Source organism: Grampus griseus (genome assembly GCF_964374135.1).
Source record: "Grampus griseus genome assembly, chromosome: 5".
NCBI lineage: Eukaryota > Metazoa > Chordata > Mammalia > Artiodactyla > Delphinidae > Grampus > Grampus griseus.
In genome coordinates this window covers 71,778,230-71,801,501 of record NC_138998.1, presented here as the reverse complement: position 1 = coordinate 71,801,501, position 23,272 = coordinate 71,778,230, and the positions used below count along the sequence as shown (strand labels likewise).

The 23,272-nt window shown below is 35.8% G+C and overlaps 1 protein-coding gene across 1 annotated transcript in view; it reads left to right on the top strand.

Moving 5' to 3' along the window:
- Positions 1 to 23,272, top strand: part of PAK2 (p21 (RAC1) activated kinase 2) — an 80,336-nt gene that overhangs the window by 19,745 nt on the left and 37,319 nt on the right. The window contains exon 2 of the mRNA XM_082654899.1: positions 19,252 to 19,459. Coding sequence (XP_082511025.1) covers positions 19,273 to 19,459 — 187 coding nt within the window. The 5' untranslated portion in view covers positions 19,252 to 19,272. The remainder of the gene's footprint in view (positions 1 to 19,251; positions 19,460 to 23,272) is intronic.

Below are 23,272 nucleotides of genomic sequence, written 5' to 3'. Positions count from 1 at the left end.
GAGAAAGCCCACGCACAGCAACAAAGACCCAATGCAACCAAAAATAAATAAATAAATTAAAAAAAAAGAAAATGACTTACTGTTTTTCCTCATTAGAAAAATAGTACATGTTCATTTGATAAAAATTTGACAAGTATTTTTGTCTATAGTCTCTAGATAAAGAAGGGAAAAGCAGTCAGTTCTATTACCCATGAAGAGCACCATTGTTAATTGTTTGACAGAATCTGGCTAGATAGTGGGTATAGTAGGGAGGAAAAGCTTTTCATGATGGCGCTTGCTGCTGCTTTTGTATCTTCGTTTACAGGAAAAAAAGTTGGCTTTGAAATATAATAATGCTAAATTATATAAACTAGCATTTTGAGGAACTTTCTATCTTTGACGTTAATGAGATTTATTTATGTAACTTCACGTTTGTGAAAGAGACAAGTTTGTCAAATAGATAATTACTAGACATCACTTTCGTGCTCTTTAAGTGACCATTAAGAAGGTATTTTCTGTTGTAATCACACTGATGGAATGTTGTATCCTAGAAGTCCATTGTGCTTGTCTCCTCTTTGCTCAAAGATTTCCATATGAATCCTTCTCTTAGGAATAGGGTTCTAGCAGACTTAATCTGAGAAAACAAATTGAAAACTGAATCTTGCCCTTTTTGAGATATGGGGATTATATTGGAGTATAGTTGATTCACAATGTTGTGTTAGTTTTGGGTGTACAGCAAAGTGATTCAGTTATACATAGTATATCCATTCTGAAAGAGAAAGACTTTATAATACCATATCAGTGTTTATTGGCATTTATTTTTTAAAAGTTAGACAGTAATTGTAGAGAATGAAACAAAGTTCTTGTGTATTAACCAATAACTGGCTCATGAATGATTAGGACATATAATGTTAGGCGTGTTTTCAGAGTAGTATCCTATACTGCTAAATTCAGACTAGTTCCTGTTGACTTGTTGCCTTTTAACCAAGTTGGTACAAAGGTGAATTGTTTGCATTCCTGGTTTTGATAAAATTAGGAAAACATTAAAACTTTAGTGTAAGTTTAGTTTTTATGCCTTTTAGATACAGCACTCATCCTCTGACCGTATATGAACAGTTTAGAACTGTCAAGTTTGAACTTGTTGCAGTGATAGAAATGTTCTATATCTGTGCTATCCAATATGGCTAGTGTGACGAAGAAACAATTTTATTTTATTTAAATTCATTTATATTTAAATAGCCATATGTGGCTTAGTATGGCCTACCCGTGTTGGATAGCACAGCTTACAGAATGGTGTGTTCATAAGGAAAAAAGTTTTAAAGATAAACAATTTGAAGATGACTTTAAGAGCAAATTCCCATTCAGGTGAAAGCAAGAAGCAGCAGAACTTAGCAGAGCCTAGCAAGGCATAATTTTAGACAGGATGCTGACCTCAGTCTGAGGATTATCCTTTAATTTGTAGACCAAAGTGTGCAACTTAAAAAAATCCCATAGGAGCCTAGAGGGTAAAATAAATGAACTCTTTTTTTCTCTACCTGGCAAATACTTGTTCATCTTTCAAGGAGCTCTCTGAAAAATCTGTTCTCACTTCTGGACCACCCAAGCTACTGCTCCCTGGTTCCCTAGGAAATGGTAACAAAGCTTCCCCGTAATCCCGGCTTCCATTTTGTTTCTCCACAAAACTTCTCATACAGCTAGATTAATGAACTAGAACAAGTGTATTAAAGAGTATATCGATGCGAAGAAACAAACATGAGCTCCTAGGTAACCATCAAAATAAGAAAAATGGGTTAATAGAGATGATTTATTTTAAAATAAAATATATAAATTTCATTGAAAGAAATTTCCATTCAGGGTTGGTCTGTCTACATTCTAGCACTTCATTTTCTCAAACTATCTTAACTTGATACTTTTTGAAGAATTTTTTACATCACTGAATTTTTTACAATCACTGATGTGATTACTAAAATTGGGTCAAGATCCATTTCTTCTTTTAAGGCATTTTTTAAAATGCATATCCCTTGGCGACATCTGTTTCTATAACTTATTCAACTACTCTCAGCTCGTTATAGTAAGCATTTGTTGAGCACATACTATGTGCCAAGCTCTGTACTATGTGCTGGGAGTATAAAAGCTAATAAGGCATAATTGCTGTCATTAGCAGTTTAGTCAAGTTGGGATTAAGGGAGAGGGAGGTAGGGGTAAAGGGAAACTTTTAAGTGTTCCCTTTTTTAAAAAAAATCTATGCAGTTTTTGGTTTTGTTTTTGTTTTTTTTTGTGGTACGCGGGCCTCTCATTGTTGTGGCCTCTCCCGTTGCGGAGCACAGGCTCCGGACGCGCAGGCTCAGCGGCCGTGGCTCACGGGCCCAGCTGCTCCGCTGCATGTGGGATCGTCCCGGACCGGGACACGAACCCATGTCCCCTGCATCGGCAGGCGGACTCTCAACTACTGTGCCACCAGGGAAGCCCTGTATGCAGTTTGATACTGCTTAAGAATATTCTTTCTTTAAAAACTTGCCTCTCCTTTTAAAAACCATTTTTTTTTAAATCAAAGAGAGAGGTTTTTGTCTCCCTGTCTTCACTGGATTATTTTATTTCATATCCTCCCATAAGTGGAATGCAGCCTCAGAATTCTTCCTGTCATAGCATACGGATGACATGACAGCCAGCCGCTCTGGGTCATTCAGAGTAGCTCTGTGAGGTAAAGCCTGCTTGCTGTTTGTGACCTATAGATAGTACCTGGAGTATCATTCCCCCACTTTTTATGTATGGAAACTATCTGTCCTATGTCATTTATCAAGTCACAGTCACGCTCTTTCACAGATCATTTTGAAATGGTAGAAATAATTTCTTACCCCTCTGTACTCATGCATTTGTTCAACAGGTATTTATCGATTGCATTGCATTGCATGTGCTGGGTTCTGTTGAACCATGAGTGGGGAAGTGAGGCATGTCACTCGTGGACTGAGACAGTTATGAGCCCATATGCACCCTCAGTCTCTCATTTTGGTGGTGGCTTGCTGAGGGAGTGGAACTTTAAGATGGCAGCAACCTAGATCCGTAAATCACCTTAAGAAGAACAACCTTCCTCAAGCTTAGTGTTCATTAGAAATTTTTGTTGTGTTAAACAATTGAGATTTGGGGATATGTTTGTTACCAGTGCATAGCCTAGCCCAGGCTAATACAGGGTTGTTTTTAGTCTTTTGCTGTTATGACAGTGCTATTATGAATATTCTTATAATTTGTACATGTGCAAGAGTTTCTTGGATTTATATCCAGGAGTAAAATTGCTGAGTTGCAAAATGTACAGTCTGTCAACTGTATAAGCTAATACCAAGTTGTTTCTGAAGTAGTTTTACTGGTTTATACTCCTGCTAGCAGTGTATGAGAATTATCTTTGCTCTGCATCCTTGTTTTCAGTCAAGTATCTTAATTTTTGCCAATCTAGGTGTTAGATGGTATCTACAAATGGCCTTAATTTACATTTCCATATGAGACTGGGCTTGTTCTCATGTGTTTATTCACTGTTTGTTGTCTTCTGTGAAATGCCTGTTCTTGTCATTTGCTCATTTTTTTACTGGATTGTTTGCCTTTTGCATATTTCTTTGTAGGAATTCTTTATTTATTGTTGATACAGTTTTTGTCAGTTACTTTTGTTGCAGTTATACCCTGGTTTGTGGCTTGTCTTTTTATTCTGTGGTGTACAATGTAGTCATATTTATCAATCTTTTCCTTTAGAGTCGTGTGTTGTATAAAGATATTCTTCTGTATACAGATATTCTCGTATATAATCTTCTAAAAGTTAGAATTTTGCCTTTCACATTAAATCTTTAATTCATCTAAAATTGTTTTGGTATGATGCAAGGTAGGAATCTTTCTTCACCTGGATTCCCCAGAAAACAGAGCTTGAGGCTGAAGGCTTACATATCTTTACATTATTAGAAAGTATTTCCCCAGTGTAGGAAAAGGGGAGTGAAGTGGTAGCCAGAATGGCAGTGCAACTGATTGCTCAATCCCAGTGTATTGTCCCCCAGGAAGTTACACTATAAAGTCATTCACGGGATCATCCAACAGGATGAGAAAAATGATCTAAGGAGATGGGATCTATCTGTTTCATCACCATTCGTTATAGGTTCACTCCACAGTTAACTCCCCTACACTACCAGGTTGCATGTGTGTGGGTGCCACACTATTCCATGGCATTGTGCAGCTCAGAATGAAGAGGGGTGTTGTCATGTTGTGCCTGAATGAAAAAGTTGGTCACACCCAGTATAGAGCTGGTTGTTGGGATAGTAGCTTGAAAAGACAGGTAAAGCGAAATAAAAAGATTGGAAAAGTTGCATAAGTGGCATGGTATCTGGTATAGGATCCAGTTTTTTTTAAATAAAGACTTTTCATTTCACAGTATTTCTACATTATTCTTCAGGAATATCTTTGCTATGCTCTTGCTCTTCCATATAGATTTTAGAATTAACTGTCCAATTTTTCACAAAACTCTCTTGGATCTTTGATTAGGATTGCTTTGAATCTATAGATTAGTTTGAGGAAATGTGGCATTTGTACATTATTGAGTTTTTAAATTAGTGACCATTAGTATCTCACCGTTTATTTAGGTCTTAATGTCTTTCAGTTCATTTTTCCTCTCTATAAAGATTCTAGGTCCACAGTTCCCAAACTGTGCCATGGTGTCCTGGAGTACCCCCACTGAGCTTAAAGGCACCATGGGATGTTTATTTATTTATTTATTTTTGAACTTTATTTATTTGGCTGTGTTGGGTCTTCTTGCCATGGCCTTTCTCTAGTTGCAGCAAGTGGGGGCCACTGTTCGTTGCCATGCGCGGTCTTCTCATGGCGGTGGCTTCTCTTGTGGTGCACGGACTCTAGGCATGCAGACTTCACTAGTTGTGGCATGCGGACTCAGTAGTTGTGGCTCATGGCCTCTAGAGTGCAGGCTCAGTAGTTGTGGCGCACGGGCTTAGTTGCTCCGTGGCAAGTGGGATCTTCCTGGACCAGGGATCAAACCTGTGTCCCCTGCACTGGCAGGTAGATTCTTAACCACTGCGCCACCAGGGAATGGATGGATGTCCATTGGACACAATGTGAACTTCTAGCTCTAGGAAGTTCCACGTTTCAACATTAGATTGTGATACATTTGGTAAAGTCTATCTTTGTGAAATGGTTGCTGAGATTAGAAGTATGAAAATCAATGTGGAACAGGAAATGAGGGTGTGTGGGGTCCGAGGTTTCAGAGGTTGTGCATGCTTACCTAATGTACCTGAAAGAGAAAGAAAGAAAAGTGTTTTTTTTTTTTTTAATTCAATTGCTTTTTCCAGTAGTTACTACGTTTTTAGGATGAGTGAATGATAAATACTAATGAAGTTGTTTGGACCTAACTACTAAATACTAAATGAAACTGTTAGGAATGTCTTTTGGCTTAGAGGTGCTATGAAATGATTACTGAGAATAGTATGGGCACCATGAACTAAGCAGGTTTGGAAATTTCTGTCCTAGGAACTTCAGACTTTTTAATGGTATTATAAGTGGTATCTTCCCCCTCCCCCCATTTCATTTTCTGTTTAGTGTGCACAAATGCAGTTGAATTTTGTGTATTCCTCTTTATCCTGCAACTTTGCTAAATTTGTGTTTATCCTAATAATTCATCATAGTTTTGTTTGCATTTTGTAGACAGTCTTATTATTTGCCATTAATGACACTTGTTTCTTCTTGTTTAGCAAAATGCTGCAGGAAAAGGAATAAAGGGTAATAAATTGTTAATTTACAAATGTACAAAACAAGATATGTTCAGAGAAGTCTAACTTTTAACTCAGTCCCTTCCATTTTATTCTTCCCCCCAAAGCAACCATAAAAAAAATTATGGTTTATCCTTCCATTAAAAAAAGTAATAATAACCGTGTGTGTGTGTGTGTGTGTGTGTTTTTGTATTGATACACCTTTTTTTCTCCCCTTAGGTAAGTGGTAGCATACCAGACATACATTTTTCCCTCATCTTGCATTTTCATCAGTAGTATATCCTGAGATTACTCCATGGCAATGTATACAGTGGTTTCCTCCTTCATTTTTACAGCTTCATAATACTTTAGTGTGTGATATACCATAGTTAATTCAAGCAGTCCCCTATTTTTGGCCATTTGAGATGCTTCCTGTCTTTTGCTGTTATAGATAATACAACAATAACAGTCTAGTGTATATGTTTATTTGTATTGTATTTTTGTTGGTGTGTCTTTGGGATAGGTTGCTAGCAATGGGGTGTCTGGGTCTGTACTTTTTTTTTTTTTTTTTTTTCCCGCTACACAGCTTGCAGGATCTTAGTTCCCCAACCAGGGGGTGAACCCAGGCCACGGCAGTGAAGCCCAGAATCCTAACCACTGGGCCACCAGGGAAACACCCGCCCCCTGCCATGGGTCTGTTCTTTTTAGACACTATGTTTTACTGCTCTCCTATGAAATTAAAAGTCACAGATTATTTACTTTATCCTTTTTTCAGGGAAAAATCAATATAGTGCCTTACTCTACTTCCCTAAATCAATTTTGGGAGGAAAATTAATATATAATGGAAAAAATAGAACTAACAGGAAAACTTTAATAAAATAATATTTCCATTTGTAAATACTTGATCACAGCAACTTCAAAAGTATGAAGTGATCATAGACCTGTATCTAATACTCATAGGTTCAGTCACAGTGCAATCTCATGCAGGTGTACTGCTTTGATGATTCAACAAGCATGAGTGCATTGCTTTCACTGACATGATATTCCAAATGATGAATAAACTTCTTGGTAAAACTGAGCAAAACAAAGTGTAAGCTCTTCTTGATTTCATAGTGGTTACATACCTGGAAAATTCAGTGTGTGTTAAAACTGTGTAAAAAGTATCTTTTATGTATAAAATAGAACTGTGCTCTAGGTTCGGGTAATTTTATATATATATGTCTTTTTAATTATAAATCAGAGCATGGTGGAACGTTCAAGAGTTGTGAAGACTTGTTGGCACATTGCAGAATATTGGTGTTAGTGACCTCTGCTCACTACTGATAGAACCCCTTTTCATTCCTGTTAGTGTTTATTTGTGATTTCTTTGTTCCTTGGTTAATTTTGCCAGAGGTATCATTAGTTTTGTCTAAGACTCAACTTTTTAGCTTTATTGATCTTCTTTATTGTATGATAGCCTTACATTCAGCAGTTTCTGCTTTTATCTTAAATTATTATTTTTCTTCCTACTTTCTTTGGGTTTATTTTTGGTTTTTTTTGTTTTGCTTCTTAGGTTGGATGCTTAAGTCATTAATTTTTGGTTCTTTTTTAAAGTAAAAATTCAGAACTGTAGGTGTCATTAAGTGCTTTAATCACATCTTGCAAGGTTGTTTTGTGTGTGTGGTAAAATATACATAACATAAAATTTACCATTCTTTTAGGTGTGTAGTTCATTGGCATTAAGTACACTCACAGTGTTGAGCAACTCCTACCATTATCCATTTCCAACACTTTTTCATCATCCCGAATACAAACTCTACCAATTAAACAATAACTCCCTATTTCACAAACCCCCCACCCCAGGCCCTGGTGACCTCTATTCTACTTTATGTCTCTGTTGAATTTGACCACTCTGGATACCTCATATACGTGAAATTATACAGTATTTGTCCTTTTGTTTGGCTTATTTTACTTAATGTTTTCATAGTTCATCCTTGTTAGAGCATGTATCAAATTTCATCTCCTTTTAAAGGTAAATAATACTCTGCAGTATATATACACCACATTTTGTTTATCCTAATCCTGCAAATTTTGATGCAGTTTTTCATTCTCATTCAATTCTAAGTATTTTCTCATTTCCATTATGATATCTTTTTTTTTTAACCATAAGTTTTTAAGAGGTGTTTTATATTTACAAACTCATGGAGTTTTTTTCCTAGTTACCTTTTTGTTATTGATTTCCAACTTAATTGATTTTGGTTAAAAGTATATAGTGATTCCAATCTTTTGGGAATTTTCTTTCTCTCAAAATGTATTTATTTTAACCGTATTCTTGAAAGATAGTTTTATTAAATCTGCAATTTGTGTTGGCCGCTTTTTCTCTCAATACATTGAGGATATTCCAATGTCTTGCTGCTTTCATTGCTATTATCAAAAAGTAAGCTGACAGTCCAACTGCCACTTCTGTGAGGTTTATCCTTTTTTCTCCTTTGACTGATATTAAGAACTTTATCTTAATTTCACTATGTTTTGTCTTCACTTTGATGTGCATAGATTACATTTTATCCTGCTTTTGATTCATTAGGTTTCTTCAACTTACAGATTTGTGTCCTTCATCGGCCTTAGAAATTTCTCAGCCCGAATTTATCTGGTGAGTGAGTCCCTCATTCATTCTGTCATCTCCTTCTGGAACTCCAAATAGATGTATCTTAGATCATCTAGCCTACTCATTTTACTTTTCTTTTATATTTTCTATCTCTTTGTCTTTTGTGCTGCATTCTGGGTGCTTTCTTCATATATATCTTCCAGTTCACTAACTCTCTCTTCTACTGAGTCCATGCTGCTCTTTACTTCAAATGTCAATTTTTAATTTTCAGGTATTATGTTTTTTCTTACTGAAAGTTCTATATGGTTGTTTTTCACATTTGCTTTTTTTCTGCTTTTATATTTGAGCTTCTTGTACATGTTCTGTGTCAGATTATTTCACATCTGTTTCACCAGTCTGTTTTGGTTAGTTCTCAGTCACAGTGTGTTGTTTGTTTTTTGAATTTTCCACATGAGCTGCTCCTTTTCGTTAGAATTTGATCTTTGGGTATTTTTTGAGACCTGTGTTGAAGTTGTTTTCTCCCAAGGAGGCTTTATATTTGATTCTGTCATTCACTAGGGAGTGCTACCAACACGGCCACATTCAATTAAACCTGTTTGGGATGTGGGGGGACCTCATGGGTGGCATGAATTCAGACCACAAGCGTGCATTTTGTTGTTAGGATTTCTCAGGGATTCCCCATTGCCTGCACTTCTGTTGTTATTACTGGGCTCAAAATGCTTAAGGTTTTCTCATTTCCTTCTGTGCAAAGGGATTTATTCCTGATTTACTCTTATATAGATTATAGCTAGCCTTCTGTGGGAGGGACTCCAATTTTGGCAGACTCTGGGTTTTATCACCTGTCCCCTGTGGCAGCCATCATAGTAGAACTTTAGTCAGAAGTCCCTTGAGAATACCTGGATTAGTAAATTGCTTACTCTCTTGTTCCTGATTTCACTTTGCTTTGCACCATATGGAAACATCCCTTTCATCTTAACTAGCTTATCCATGCATATTTAAAGATTTGTTACATTATCCAATCCTTTATTTATTTGAGTTTGAAGCAAAGTTTCTTTTTATTTTCCTTTATTCTTTACCAGTACCCCAGTTGTTTTCTACTTTGCTGTTGATAGACTTTGCTACTGATAGGCTTTGCTACTGATAGACCTGATGTTACGGCCATTGCCACCAAATGAAAACACTCCTTTCTTACTGATTTGTGAATTCCCTTTCATAGTGTGTGTTGTCCATCCACTTAGGGTGATTTGGGATATTTTCATTAATGCTTTTGCTCTCAAAGGCATTTGAGGCTTTTTTGGAGAGACTCAGGGTCAGTGATGTTGGGAATCTTAGAGCTTATTGAGAGATTGTTTGATGTCTTATAGTGTTGTATTACTATATTCATAAGGTACTAAAAAATTAAGATTTGTTTGGTATTTATATAAAATGTAAGTAAAAAATATAAAGCAAAATTGTGCTTTTAAAATCATGTTTTTCAGTAGTATGTGGTTTGTACTTGGAGTACCATAGATGATATGAGTGAATTATAATAAATTTAGTAATTTTTCCTAGTTGGACTGACTGGTTCCAGACACCACTCCTTTTTTCATTTCTGTTGTGTATTTAGCTTCCCCTCATCTTCTTCAGTAGACAATTGAGGAATTGTTTGTTTTTGAGTTGTGTCACAATTAAACAATGGTCCTGTTAGAAGAGTACAGTGTGTTTTGGGCATGCTTTTTGTTTCGCCTACTTGTTTTTCACTGAAAAGTAGCAAAAAGTGAAAGGATTTGGAGAGAGGCATTCCTTATCATTTTGCCCTTTTTTATAAAACATTTTTGTGTAATGGTGGAGCAAAACATTGGTAAATCAGTATTTTATAATGAATTGTTTTTATATTCTTTGTTGTTTCTGCTAAAATATAAGATGTAAAGAACCTTATCACATCTTCACTTGGTGCTTCTTAGCCATTTGACACTGTCAGTAGAAGCAATAAAGAAAAAAATACACTGCCTTATGGAAAAGTTGAAGACTAAGGCTATGAATTGGCTATTAGGGGAAAAGTATAAATCTTTCCAAAGATATTTTTGTTAATATAGGGTAGTTTATTTGTTGTCTAGTGAAATGCTGTTTGATACAAGAAAGTTGAGGAAAAACAGTACAGAGTGTACTACTGTAAGTCAGTACACATTATTGTCTGATACATGGAAGGATTTGTGTTAAAGGAAATAGTAATATGGTATAATAGTAGTAGTAGCAGCAGCAGTAGTAGTATAATCCCTGCTTTTTTAAAAAAATTTTATTTTATATTGGAGTATCGTTGATTTACAGTGTTGTGTTAATTTCAGATATATAGCAAAGTGATACAGTTATATGTATACATATATCCATTCTTTTTCAGATTCTTTAACCATATGAGTTATTACAGACTATTGAGTAAAGTTCCCTGTGCTATACATTAGATCTTTGTTCATTATCTATTTTTATATAGTGTGTATATGTTAATCCTAAACTCTTAATTTATCACTCTTCCTCACCTTTCCCCATTGGTAACCATAAGTTTGTTTTCTATTTTTGTGAGTCTGTTTCTGTTTTGTAAAAAAGTTCATTTGTATTATTTTTTAGATTCAAATATAAGTGATATCATATGATATTTGTCTTTCTCTGTCTGACTTACTTCACTTAGTAATGATAATCTCCAAGTCCACCCATGTTGCTGCAAAGGGCATTATTTCATTCCCTTCAATGGCTGAGTAATAGTCCATTGTATACATATACCACATTTTCTTTATTCATCTGTTGATGGACATTTAGGTTGCTTCCCTTTCTTTTTTTTTTTTTTTTTTTTTTTGCGATACGCGGGCCTCTCACTGTTGTGGCCTCTCCAGTTGTGGAGCACAGGCTCTGGACATGTAGGCCCAGCGGCCATGGCTCACGGGCCCAGCCGCTCCGCAGCATGTGGGATCTTCCCGGACCGGGGCACGAACCCACGTCCCCTGCATCAGCAGGCGGACTCTCAACCACTGCGCCACCAGGGAAGCCCGGTTGCTTCCCTTTCTTGGCTACAGTAAACAGTGCTGCAGTGAACATTGGGGTATATGTATCCTTTTGAACCATGGTTTTCTCCAGATATATGCCCAGGAGTGGGATTGCTGGATCATATGGTAGTTCTATTTTTAGTTGTTTAAGGGACCTCCATACTGTTCTCCGTACTGGCTGTACCATTTACATTCCCACTAACAAGAGTATGAGGATTCCCTTTTCTCCACACCGTCTCCAGCACTTATTGCTTGTAGGCTTTTTGATCATGGCCATTCTGACTGGTGTGAGGTGATACTTCATTGTAATTTTGATTTGCATTTTTCTAATAATTAGCCATGTTGAGCATCTTTTTTTCTTTTTTAATATTTATTTATTTATTTGACTGCATTGGGTCTTATTTGAGGCACATGGGATCTTCGTTGCCACTTGTGGGATCTTTAGTTGAGGCATGTGGGATCTAGTTCCCCAAACTGGGATAGAACCCGGGCCCCCTGCATTCGGAGCTTGGAGTCTTAGCCACTGGACCACCAGGGAAGTCCCTTGAGCATCTTTTCATGTGCCTCTTGATCATCTGTACATCTTCTTTGGAGAACTGTCTATTTAGATCTGCCTTTTTTTTTTTTTTTCTTTTTCTTTTGGCAGTGCCATGCGGCTTGCAGGATCTTAGTTCCCCAACCAGGGATCAAACCTGTGCCCCCTGCAATGGAAGTGCAGAGTCCTAACCACAGGACTGCCAGGGAATTCCTCTGCCCATTTTTTGATTGGGTTGTTTGTTTTTTTAGATATTGAGCTGCATGGGCTGTTTATACATTTAGGAGATGAAACCCTTGTCAGTTGCGTCATTTGCAAATATTTTCTCCCATCTGTAGGTTGTCTTTGTGTTTTGTTTATGGTTTCCTTTGCTGTGCAAAAGCTTTTAAATTTAATTAGGTCCCATTTGTTTATTTTTGCTTTTATTTTCATTACTCTAGGAGGTGGATCCAAAAGATACTACTGCAATTTATGTGAAAGAGTGTTCTGCCTATGTTTTCCTCTAAGAGTTCTATAGTACCTGGTCTTACATTTAGGTCTTAATCCATTTTGAGTGTATTTTTGTGTATTGTGTTTGAGAATGTTCTAATTTCATTCTTTTACATGTAGCTGTCCAGTTTTCCCAGCACCACTTATTGAAGAGACTGTATAATGCCTGCTTTTGAATTGCTTGAAGTCTTGGGCAGGAACACACTTAAAATAATAATTAATGATGCACAGTTGTAATTCATTGCCAAAGAATGGTCTGATATGTTAATATAATTAGAAAAATATGAGATGAAGGGTTGTTAGTAAACTTGGATTCTGGTCTTAGTTCTGTTAATAATTAGATTTGTGTGACTTCAGGCAAACTGCTTACATTTTGGTGAGTCAGATTCTTCACAAAATAAGGAAGATGGACCAAATGAATTCCATTCCAACTTCAATACTCTCTGGATTTATATTCCTGTGTAACTTGCATTCAGAGGATGTGAGGGGTCTTTTTGAACAGGGACAGACAGGCATGACCTTACATAGGAAATAATTTTTACTGAGCATTTGGTTGGGTAGAGAAAAGGATAAAGAAAATTTAAGAATGGAGAAATGTATACCCAAAGATGATTTAGGCCAGGAAAGTCTTTGGTATATTGGGGAACATGAAGTATAGTATTTATGTGCACTCATGTGAGATCAGATTGATTTGGTAGTAAATGGCCCTAAATGGCAGTAGCTGCTGAGGAACGTATAGCCAGTGTTATCACGTGTTATTTTTAGTCAACCAATTTTAACTTCTTTCTCTAAACAAAAGCTGAATGTATAGAAACTCTTTGGGAAGCTAGTTAGGGCTTCTTCTAACCTCTTCCTCTGAATAGCAGCTGAAGACAGATTCATTAGAGAAATCATGAGATGAAGGGATCAAGTCCTCAGCTTAGCTAGTGGCAGAGTCATCAATGTTTTATCAAGGGTCATGCTTTTATTTACTACCATCTAATCACTTATGAGGCATATTACTTAGAATTATTGCCGTCATATTTGTCATTTTGAGTAATTTCATTAGGGACATCTGTGACCTATAAAATTTAGATTTTGTTTAGACATGTGTTGCCTAATAGGGTACGTCGTGTTAATTGGGATTTCCTTGAGACATAGCTGGTTTAACTTTATAATGTAGATAAAGAAGAAAGTTCTGAAACAAATAACGTATTAGCTCCTCTTTAGTTTTATTGGACTGAATTTGTGCAGAAAACTTTAAAAATTACTGCACAGTATATTAAAATAAAGCAGTAAAGAAAATTTTTTGAATAACCAGAGTATAAGGAAAGGCTGTGTTCTGAAAGTTGCCTTGTTAGTGTTGTTTGCTTTAGAATTTGGTGGTGGTATTTTTCATATAAATGACAGTCTCTCTGGCTGACATCTTTCTGGGTTTTGTTACAAAAAACACTGTAGTAATTATTATGACATATGTATAGATTTTGAACCATTTTCAAGATTTGATTAGGTTTTTGTGCCCCAGTTTGGAAATCTAGCCATTGATTACCTTTTATGTCAAAAATGTGTTCTGTAGAGTATAGGAGGAAATAAATATGGGTCTTCTGCTGCCTAGTAGTACATCAGAAAGAATTGGGACTATGAGGGTGAAGTATGGAGCTGGGGTAAACTCTAAAGCAGCAGTTCTCGAAGAGTGGTCTGTGGTACCCTTGGGGTCTGTGAGTCAAAACCTATTTTTCATAATAATACTAAGGTATTCTTTGCCTTTTTACACTGTGTTGACATTTGCATTGATGATGCAAAAGCAGTGGTGGGTAAAACTGACTGTACTTTAATACAACTCATTCAAGGCAATAGCTATGTGCTTGTAGTTTTTTTTTAAAAGCCAGTTTAACTTAAGAATGTACTTGAAACAATGAAATTACTAATCTTATCATATCTCTACTTTTGAGTTTACTTTTAAAGTATTTTGTATAGCAAAATGGGAAGTACTCATAAGGTACTTATGAAGTATGAAATGGTTGTCTTACAGAAAACCACTTATATGATTGAGCTTAAAAAGGCCCCATTTCCTGGAACACCATTTTTATTTGAAAGAACGACTGACCCACTGAACAACTCTGGTTGTTCAGACTTAGGTATTTGGCAGACATTTTCTCGAAAATGAATGAAGTGACAGAATTTGTTGTTAATTGATAAAATTTAAATTTTCAAATGAAAATTAGAGTTTTAGAAAACTTGTATTCACTTTCTTGAGTTTGACAGGTTCCCAATACCTGGACTTTTCTGATGAGATCAGTGGTGATATTAATGAATGTGATTTTATTTTTATTGTATAAGGAAGTGTCAACATTGGAATATCTTAATAATTGAGTGAGCCAATACTTTCCAGATAATCAATTCATGACATTACAAAATTCATTCATGGGTAAAAGATCCATTCAAAGTGCAAGAGAATTCAATGGCTTTAATGTAACAGAGTACAAAAAATTTATTGCTGTGGTTTCAGAGTCCATAGCTAAGCTTATGAAGGTTGAGTTTGCTGTAGTATCAAAGAAGAATATCCACAATTATCTGAAAGCTATTAAAATACTCCCTTTTTCAGCTACATATCTGTGTAAGACCAGATTTTCTTCATATACTTCAACCAAAACATAACACAATAAATTGAATGCAGAAGCAGATATGAGAATCCAACTGTCTTCTACTAAGCCAGACATTTAAAAGATTTGCAGAAAAGTAAACTAATGCCACTCTTGTCACTATATTCTGTTTTGGAAAATTTTATTTTTCATAAAAATGTTATTTATGAATAACATTGTAATGTAATGGGTTTAATGAAGTAAATACTTTAAGTAGCTCATTTTAATTTCTTATAGTGAATATAGATGGAACGCACATAAACAAAAATTGAGATGCTCAGTAATTTTTAAGAGTGTGAAGTGGTCTTGAGGCCAAAATGTTTTGAGAACTGCTGCTTTGAAGAAACAAAGTGGCTTTTAATATGCATGTGTTGAGAACAAATGTTGATAAAGGGCATAACCTAACCTAAATATGTATGTGCTGGTCTTTCCCAGTAGATTATGAACTCTTGGAGAAGAATTAAGTCCTCTTTTCTTTCTCCAACTTCTAGCATAGAATCTTATAAATAATAATATCATGATAGTAACAGTAGCAGCCTTCAGTTATTAACTCATTTAATCTTTATGAGGTAAATATTATTAATTCCTATTTTAAATTGAGATGTAATTCACATAGCTGAAATTTACCATTTTAAAGTGTACAGTTCAGTGGTTTTAATATATTCACAAGGTTGTGCAACTGTTAGCAATGTCTAATTCCAGAATATTTTCATTCCCCCAAAGTCATGTCCCATTCCCCTCACTGTTTAGCAACCACTAATCTACTCTCTGTCTCTGTGGATTTGCCTGTTCTAGACATTTCATGTAAATGGAATCTTATAATTTGTGGTCTTTTTGTGTCAGGCTTTTTTCACTTATGTTTTCAAGGTTTATTTCATGTTGTAGCATGTATCAGTACTTGACTCTTTTTGGTGGCCAAACAGTATTCCATTGTATAGATATGACATATTTTGTCCATCCGTTGATATTTTGGTTGTTTTCCTCTTTCGGCTATCACGAATAATGCTGCTGTGAACATTCATATGCAAGTTTTTGTGCAGACATGTGTTTTCAACTCTCTTAGGCATATACTGGAAGTGAAGTTGCTAGGTCATATGGTAGGTTACTCTATATTTAACTTTTTGAGGAATTTATTCCTTTTTTAATAGAGTTCTTTTTTTTTTTTTTTTTTTTTGCGGTACGCGGGCCTCTCACTGTTGTGGCCTCTCCCGTTGCGGAGCACAGGCTCCGAACTCACAGGCTCAGCGGCTATGGCTCACAGGCCCAGCCGCTCCACGGCATGTGGAATCTTCCTGGACCGGGGCACGAACCCGTGTCCTCTGCATCGGCAGGCGGACTCTCAACCACTGTGCAACCAGGGAAGCCCCTAGAGTTCTTATTTTTGAATAATTTTAGACTTACAGAGAAGTTACAAAGATAGTAGATTTCCTGTATAACTATCACCCATCTTCCCCTAATATTAACATTACATAAACCATAAAATGTATCTCAAAGCAAAGACGCCAACACTAGTACATTATTATTAAGTAAATTCTAGATTTTATTTGGATTTCACCTGTTTTTCCACTAATGTCTTTTTTTCAATTCCAGGATACCACATTGTCATGTCTCCTTAGCCTCCTCTATTCTATAATAATTTCTCAATCTGTCTTTGTTTTTCATGTCCTTGACGGTTTTGAGAAGTTTTGGTCAGGAATTTTGTAAGATGTCCCTCATTTTGGGTTTATCTGATTTTTCCCCCCATGACTAGATATGGGTTTGGGGAAGAATACCACAGAGGTGGACTGTGCTCCTCAACACATTACGTCAGGAGATTAATGATGTCATTGTGACTTATCACTAGTGATGTTAACCTTGATCACTTGGTTAATGCCAGATTCTTCCATTGTGGTGTTATTTTCCCCTTTCCATACTCTTTTCTTTGGAAATGAGTCACGAAGTCTAGCCTACAATCAAATGGGGAGGGAAGTTAAGTTCCAACTCCTAGAAGGGAATGTATCTACATATATATTATTTGGAATTCTTTTGTAAGGAAGATTTGTCACCCCGCCCCATTTTATTTATTCAATTTTTTTGTATCGATATGAATTATGTGTATTTATTTTATACTTTGGATTATATACTACTTTATTAATTTTATTGCTCAAATCATTCCATTATTGGCTTTTGGGAACTCTTTCCTGTGTCCTTTTGACATGCTCTCATCCTTTATAAGTACTTCCTTATCTTCTGACACTATAAGACACTATAGACTCATCTTGTATTTTCCCTGTCCAGGCCTAGAACCAGCCATTTCTCTAAGAAACTCTGAGGCACAGTTTAGTCCTGAGGTCACACACTTAAGTAAATGATGGAACTAGAATTTCAGCCAAAGCAATCTGATTCCACAACCCAGTACTGGACAACATGCAGCTGAAGGTGCATTGCCAATTTCTAGTTATGTTCCATTTATGAGCCAGCCTTAAGGATAGAATTTATAGTCAGTTTACACTAAATCATTATTGTGCCCTGTTTTATATTGATCTTTTTTTAACTACAGCTATGCTGATTATAATCAAGTTTAAAAATTACTTATTAATCACAGATAACCACTGTTAATGTTTTGGTGCATTTCCTTCTATAAATGCATGCAAATGTATTTTGGAATTTTGTTACCCTGATTTTTAAATAGGAGCAATTCACAGTGTAATCAAAATCTAAACGTGTAGTTTCTATATTGTAACTGGTGATTAAGATAAAAGTGAGCAAAAAAATAAATAAATAAATTTAAAAAAAGATAAAAGCTACTCCAGGGTTAATCTGTTTTGCCTTAATGTTTGGTCACATAAAAGCTAAATATCTGTCTTGATTTTATCAATTCATCAGGTAATCCACATGATGTGACCAGCTGGTTTGGAAGAATCATCTGACTGTATGTTGTTCACACCACCTTCTTAGATCCCACCTCCATTTCTTCCTTTGAGCACCAGTAGTTTAATTTCACTTCAGGCAGTCTTTCTCATACACAGTTATAGATCTTTTCTTTCTCTCTTCTCCAGCTCGTTACCTCCAGAAATGTTTATTTTTCCCTTTACCTTCTTTCATTCTTCCTCCTGTAGGCTGAAAAATAACTGTCATATGACATATAAATTATACAGTAGTGCTTTGACATACCTCTATCAAGGGAAACAAAAGCTGTAAGATTTGGCGTGGAATTAGGTATAATTCTTCATCCCTCAGTTTTTTTCAAATTATACCTACTGTTCTTCAGGTACTAGCATTCAGACTAAATAAAAATCTTTTAAATTATTATTAATTTTACCTAAAAACAGTTGCATTCTTTTCATTGTACATATACAAAATTTTGTTCACTTACATGTATTAAATAATGTTAAAATCAAATCAGGATCTAATTATCAATCAAAATCTTGTTTAGTGAGGTATTATTTCCTAACATATATACTTTTGTATCAGAGCTCATCTATAAGTTAGGCATCCCCTCTCCTTCACTGCTGATTTTAAATGTGTGTAATCTACTTTGTTTTAAAGACATAAAATAGATGTGTATACATATATGTAAACAAGGTTGACATTTCTGCTGAATTAGCCATGTGGATAAGGAGGGTAACTTGATGGCCTGGACAGGGCATCACAGGATGACAGAACCTTGGGATCTGGCCAAACTCTGGATTTACTTTTGTCAGTGTTCCCAGACTTGAAGGGACTAACATATGTAGTTAGATGGTCAGATTTTCAGAGAAACCAAATATTGTATCAGTGGCACGTTCCTATCCTTTATGAAAGTTTATATTGAGGTTAAGTTGTAATGACAAAGCTAGCAAGCATGGAATCAGTTTGGAGGCTATTGGTTGATATTTTTACTAGCAAGCATCCTATCTCTGCTCTAGAAGTAGACCTATCAGAGACATATATCCTATTATTGGCTGGTCAGGACATAGTCTTCCTCTTCAAATTATTATTTTTTTAAGACTCTATGTTGTCTGTTCATTGGAACATTTACTCTTAGAACCAGCTGAATAGATGATATACTCTGATATGTTAGTGTCATCTTGCTTCCCCCAAATTGTCATAGTCCTCTTAATGGGATATGACTTTTCAAAGGTTCCCTCAGCTAGCCATTTACCAACTGTGTTAGGGGAGATTGCCTATATTGCAACTAATTTCATCTCTTAAGTTTTACAGCTTTAAATGGGTAACATTTTCTAATTTGAAGTTGGGGAGGTAATTAATACTGTTTTGTGCCTGTCCATACTATTTTTTACCTTGTTGTTAACTGTATGTTTTTGCCTTTCTGTTTCAGGCCATATCATAATTCTGAATCATGTCTGATAACGGAGAACTGGAAGACAAGCCTCCAGCACCCCCTGTGCGAATGAGCAGTACCATTTTTAGCACTGGAGGCAAAGACCCTTTGTCAGCCAATCACAGTTTAAAACCTTTGCCCTCTGTTCCAGAGGAAAAAAAGCCCAGGAATAAAATCATCTCTATATTCTCAAGCACAGAGAAAGGTAAATAGCTACTGTGATTTCAAAAGTCACAGTTATTATTTTATGTTATTGGTTTTGATATCTTTTTAATTAAAGTATAATAAGCTGATATCTTTTATGGTGAGAACAGTAAACATACAATTGATGGTGGTATATAGGCACTATTAGAAAGGCTAGTTTGGAAATTCCCTGTGGTCCAGTGGTTAGGACTCTGTGCTTTCACTGCTGAGGGTGCGGATTCAATCCCTGGCGGGAACTAAGATCCCGCAAGCCGCGCGGTGCAGCCAAAAAAAGAAAAAAATAGGAAGGCTAGTTTATTTTAAACTGTAATGGAAAAGAATAAAACAAAAGCTGTTGCTCATTCTATTTGTTACATCCAGTGAATTTCTGTACTCCCCTCCTTCATTTTCTAAGGCTTGGGCCACAGTTCATGGCTTCCTAACATTAATGAGATTTGTGATATTTGAGAAAGACTTGCCATTAGAAGAATGGAAATATAAAGTCTACAATCTCCTGTCTGAAATCTCAGGAGCCAACTGTGGCTTGGAATTAAGAGTTTTTCTGACTTTTGAGTAGTAGTAATGCTGTCTTTTTATCATGTATTCTGTAATACCCTCAGATTCATCTGAGGCAACACTCAGTAGTCAACACATAAATGGATCTTCCATAAACAAGAGTCTAGTCCAGTGTTTCTCATCCTCAGTAAGATAGACGTTTGGGGGCCAAATAATGCCTTGTTGCAGGGATCTGTCTTGTGCACTGTAGGATGTTAAGCATCATTTCTAGCTTTTACCTGCTAGATGTTAGTAAGTAGCACCTCCTACCCAGTTGTGACAACTGAAAATGTCTCCAGACATTGCCAGATTCCCCTGTGGGGCAAAATTGCCTCCAGTTAAGAACCACTGGTCTAGTCACACAAAGTAGAATAAAGACTATAAATAGTCTCACGTAAGTTGAATTCACTAAATTTGTTTTGGTGCCAAACCTAAAGAAAGAACTTTTGGTTTTCAGAGCTTTATGGATTTTAGAATTGGATAAGGGATTATGGACTGTAATGGATTTTAGAATAAAAGTTAGGGATTAGTTTGTTTTATTATATTAAACATGACAGTATGGCTCTGACAGCTAGTAATAGATATAAGTAGAGGTAAAGATATTTTTCCACTTATATATGTCTAAGTTTACATGGAGAGGTAAACCCTAGTGGAAGAAAACAGTGCTTTGTATATAATAATAAATACACATTTAATTTGAGAGTTGAAAATACATAATCAATGAAAATTTGAATGAGGTAATATAGTTAATATTAATAGAGAATCAAGTCTTAGAGAATTTAGATATGCCAGCAGGATATAATCATTGAGCAGTTGAAAAACTGTTCATTTTAGTGTATATCTCTTATTTCTAATTTTCCTCTTATTTTTAAGATTTCATATGAGGTTGTAACTCAAAAGCCTCATGAAAATGTTTTTTAAGTTTATTTAACATAAGTGGTAGCATGTGTATTTGACATGTTTGAGAATGAAAAGTATATGTACTTAGACTGGATTAAATAAAAGATAAAGGGGGAAATCAGGAAATGAACCAAAAAGTATGCGTGGGAAGAAGGCAGAAAAAGTGGATGTGTTGGAGAGCACTAAATTGTAATCTTCCGTAGTTGTAAATCAGTGTATTTAAAGTAAGAAAACCTAAAAATGGCAGTGTAAACACAGTATTTATAATTGCGGAGGTTAGAAAAAAGTTTATGGTGGTTAGTACCAGAAGAAGTTGATGAAAGGGTTGATATTACTTGCCTATTGGAGAGCAGAATGCAAAACTGGGGTAGGAGAATGCTCAAGATAGGATAACAGCATATACTTGGGGACAGCCTTGGAAAGGGGAAGAGAAGAGCACTAACTGAAGGAGAAGTGTGGACAGTCCCGCACTTTGGGTAAATGGTAGGGTGGTGGGGTTTGTGAGCAAATTGAACATGCATTTACATAAATGTAGCAGAGCATGCCTGTCTCTCTGATCATACTGAGAATCTTCCAGTTTTACCCTCCTTCATTAACTCCCCTTTCTTTTCTTTTCTCCTAGAAATATTAATACGTACCAGTGGTAACTAATTCAAGGTCCCCCGCTAACAAAGGGAGGGTGAGGGTACCTGGGGGTCCTAGGGAAGGCTCTGATTGCCTTCAGGTTTATCAGTTTTTGAGGTCTGTAATTAACATCCATTAAATTTTTTTTGGTGATTTCTGAAGTCTTTTGTTTTCTTGTGCTTATTATATTCAAGATTTAATAACTTTTTAGTGCTAATCTTAAAACTTTACAAGCTCTTTAAAAAAAAAAAGCTTTGCCTTTCTTATCCAATTCCTTTTTTTCTTTCTCTAAAAAATAGAAAATGTCAAACTATACAAAGTGTAACAGTCTAATGAACCTTGTAACCCAGCTTCAACAATTATCATTCTTTCTCCACTTACTTTTTTGGTTAAAATTACATATATTGAAATGCATGAAAATTAACTACGGTTTTGACAAATGGACAGACCTGTGTAAGCCATAATCATTATCCCCCTATCACATTATGCACCACTTCCATCTCCCTGGAAGACTCTTTCACATTGTGTCCCAAACACAATGTCTACTCCTCCCCCACCTTTGGGAAACTTCTGTTTGATTTTTCACCTTTGATCAGTTCAGCCTGTTTTAGAACTTTGCATAAATAGAATTTTGCTTTAAGTTTTTAGTTTTGTGGTGACATCATCCACAAAAGAGTATAATATACATAATGTATATATTTTAATCAACACCCTTGTACCCACCACCCAACATAGAATTTTACCAGTATGCCCTGAAGTCCCCATCGGCCACACCCCATCCTACCCCTCCTCTTCCTCCTTCTCCTCCCCCAACAATTTTTTATTTCTTGCTTTTTATTATAATCTTATGACATAATATCCCCAAATAATATATGGTTTGGGTTTGCCTATTTGGGAACATTTTATAAATGGAATCATACTACAGTATATGCATATTTTCAGGATGTATATTTTCACTCAACCTCATGTTTTTGAGATTTATGTTGATATATATAGCTGTAGTTCTTTTTTACCGCTAATGTTGATATATGAAGCTGTAGTACATTTTCATTGCTGTACACTGTATAAATAGATGGCAGTTTATTTACCTGGTCTCCTATCTATAGACCTTTGGATTATTTTCATGAACAATGCTGCTATGGGTACTTTTGAACATATCTCTCGGTGGACATGTGGAAATATTTTTCTAGGGCAGTGCTTTTCAGACATCAGGTCGTTTTGATTCTAATTGCTTATTAGAATCTCTTGGGAAGCTTAATTAAATAAATCTGTGTCCAAGCTCCATCGCAGGCCAATTGAATCAGTCTTCAGGAGCTTACCTGGGCATCAGTTTTGGTTTTGCTTTTAATTTTTTTAATACCTCAGGGGATTCTAATGTGCATCTAATATTAAGAACCACTGCAATAGTGAGTTACGAAATCTATATAGTGGATGACACTAAATGAAATGGAGTATAGAGTTATTGCGCACAGTATAAATAGAGTTATTGCAAAAGTTTCATGAAACTTTTGTTTCAGTTGTGTGTGTGTCAGGATGTAAAATGTATTGATGTGGGTCCTGGCCAAAGATTAAAAGATTGCTCTCAATTTTACTTAGTCGTAAAATTGCTGGAGTTACAAGGTATTCCCATGTTTGACTTGACTAGGTTTATCAAATTACTTTCTCAAGTTCTTTTTTTTTTAACGTTCATTCTCACCCACAGAACACAAATGTTCTATTGCTGAACATCCTTGCCAATTCTTGTATTATGGGATTT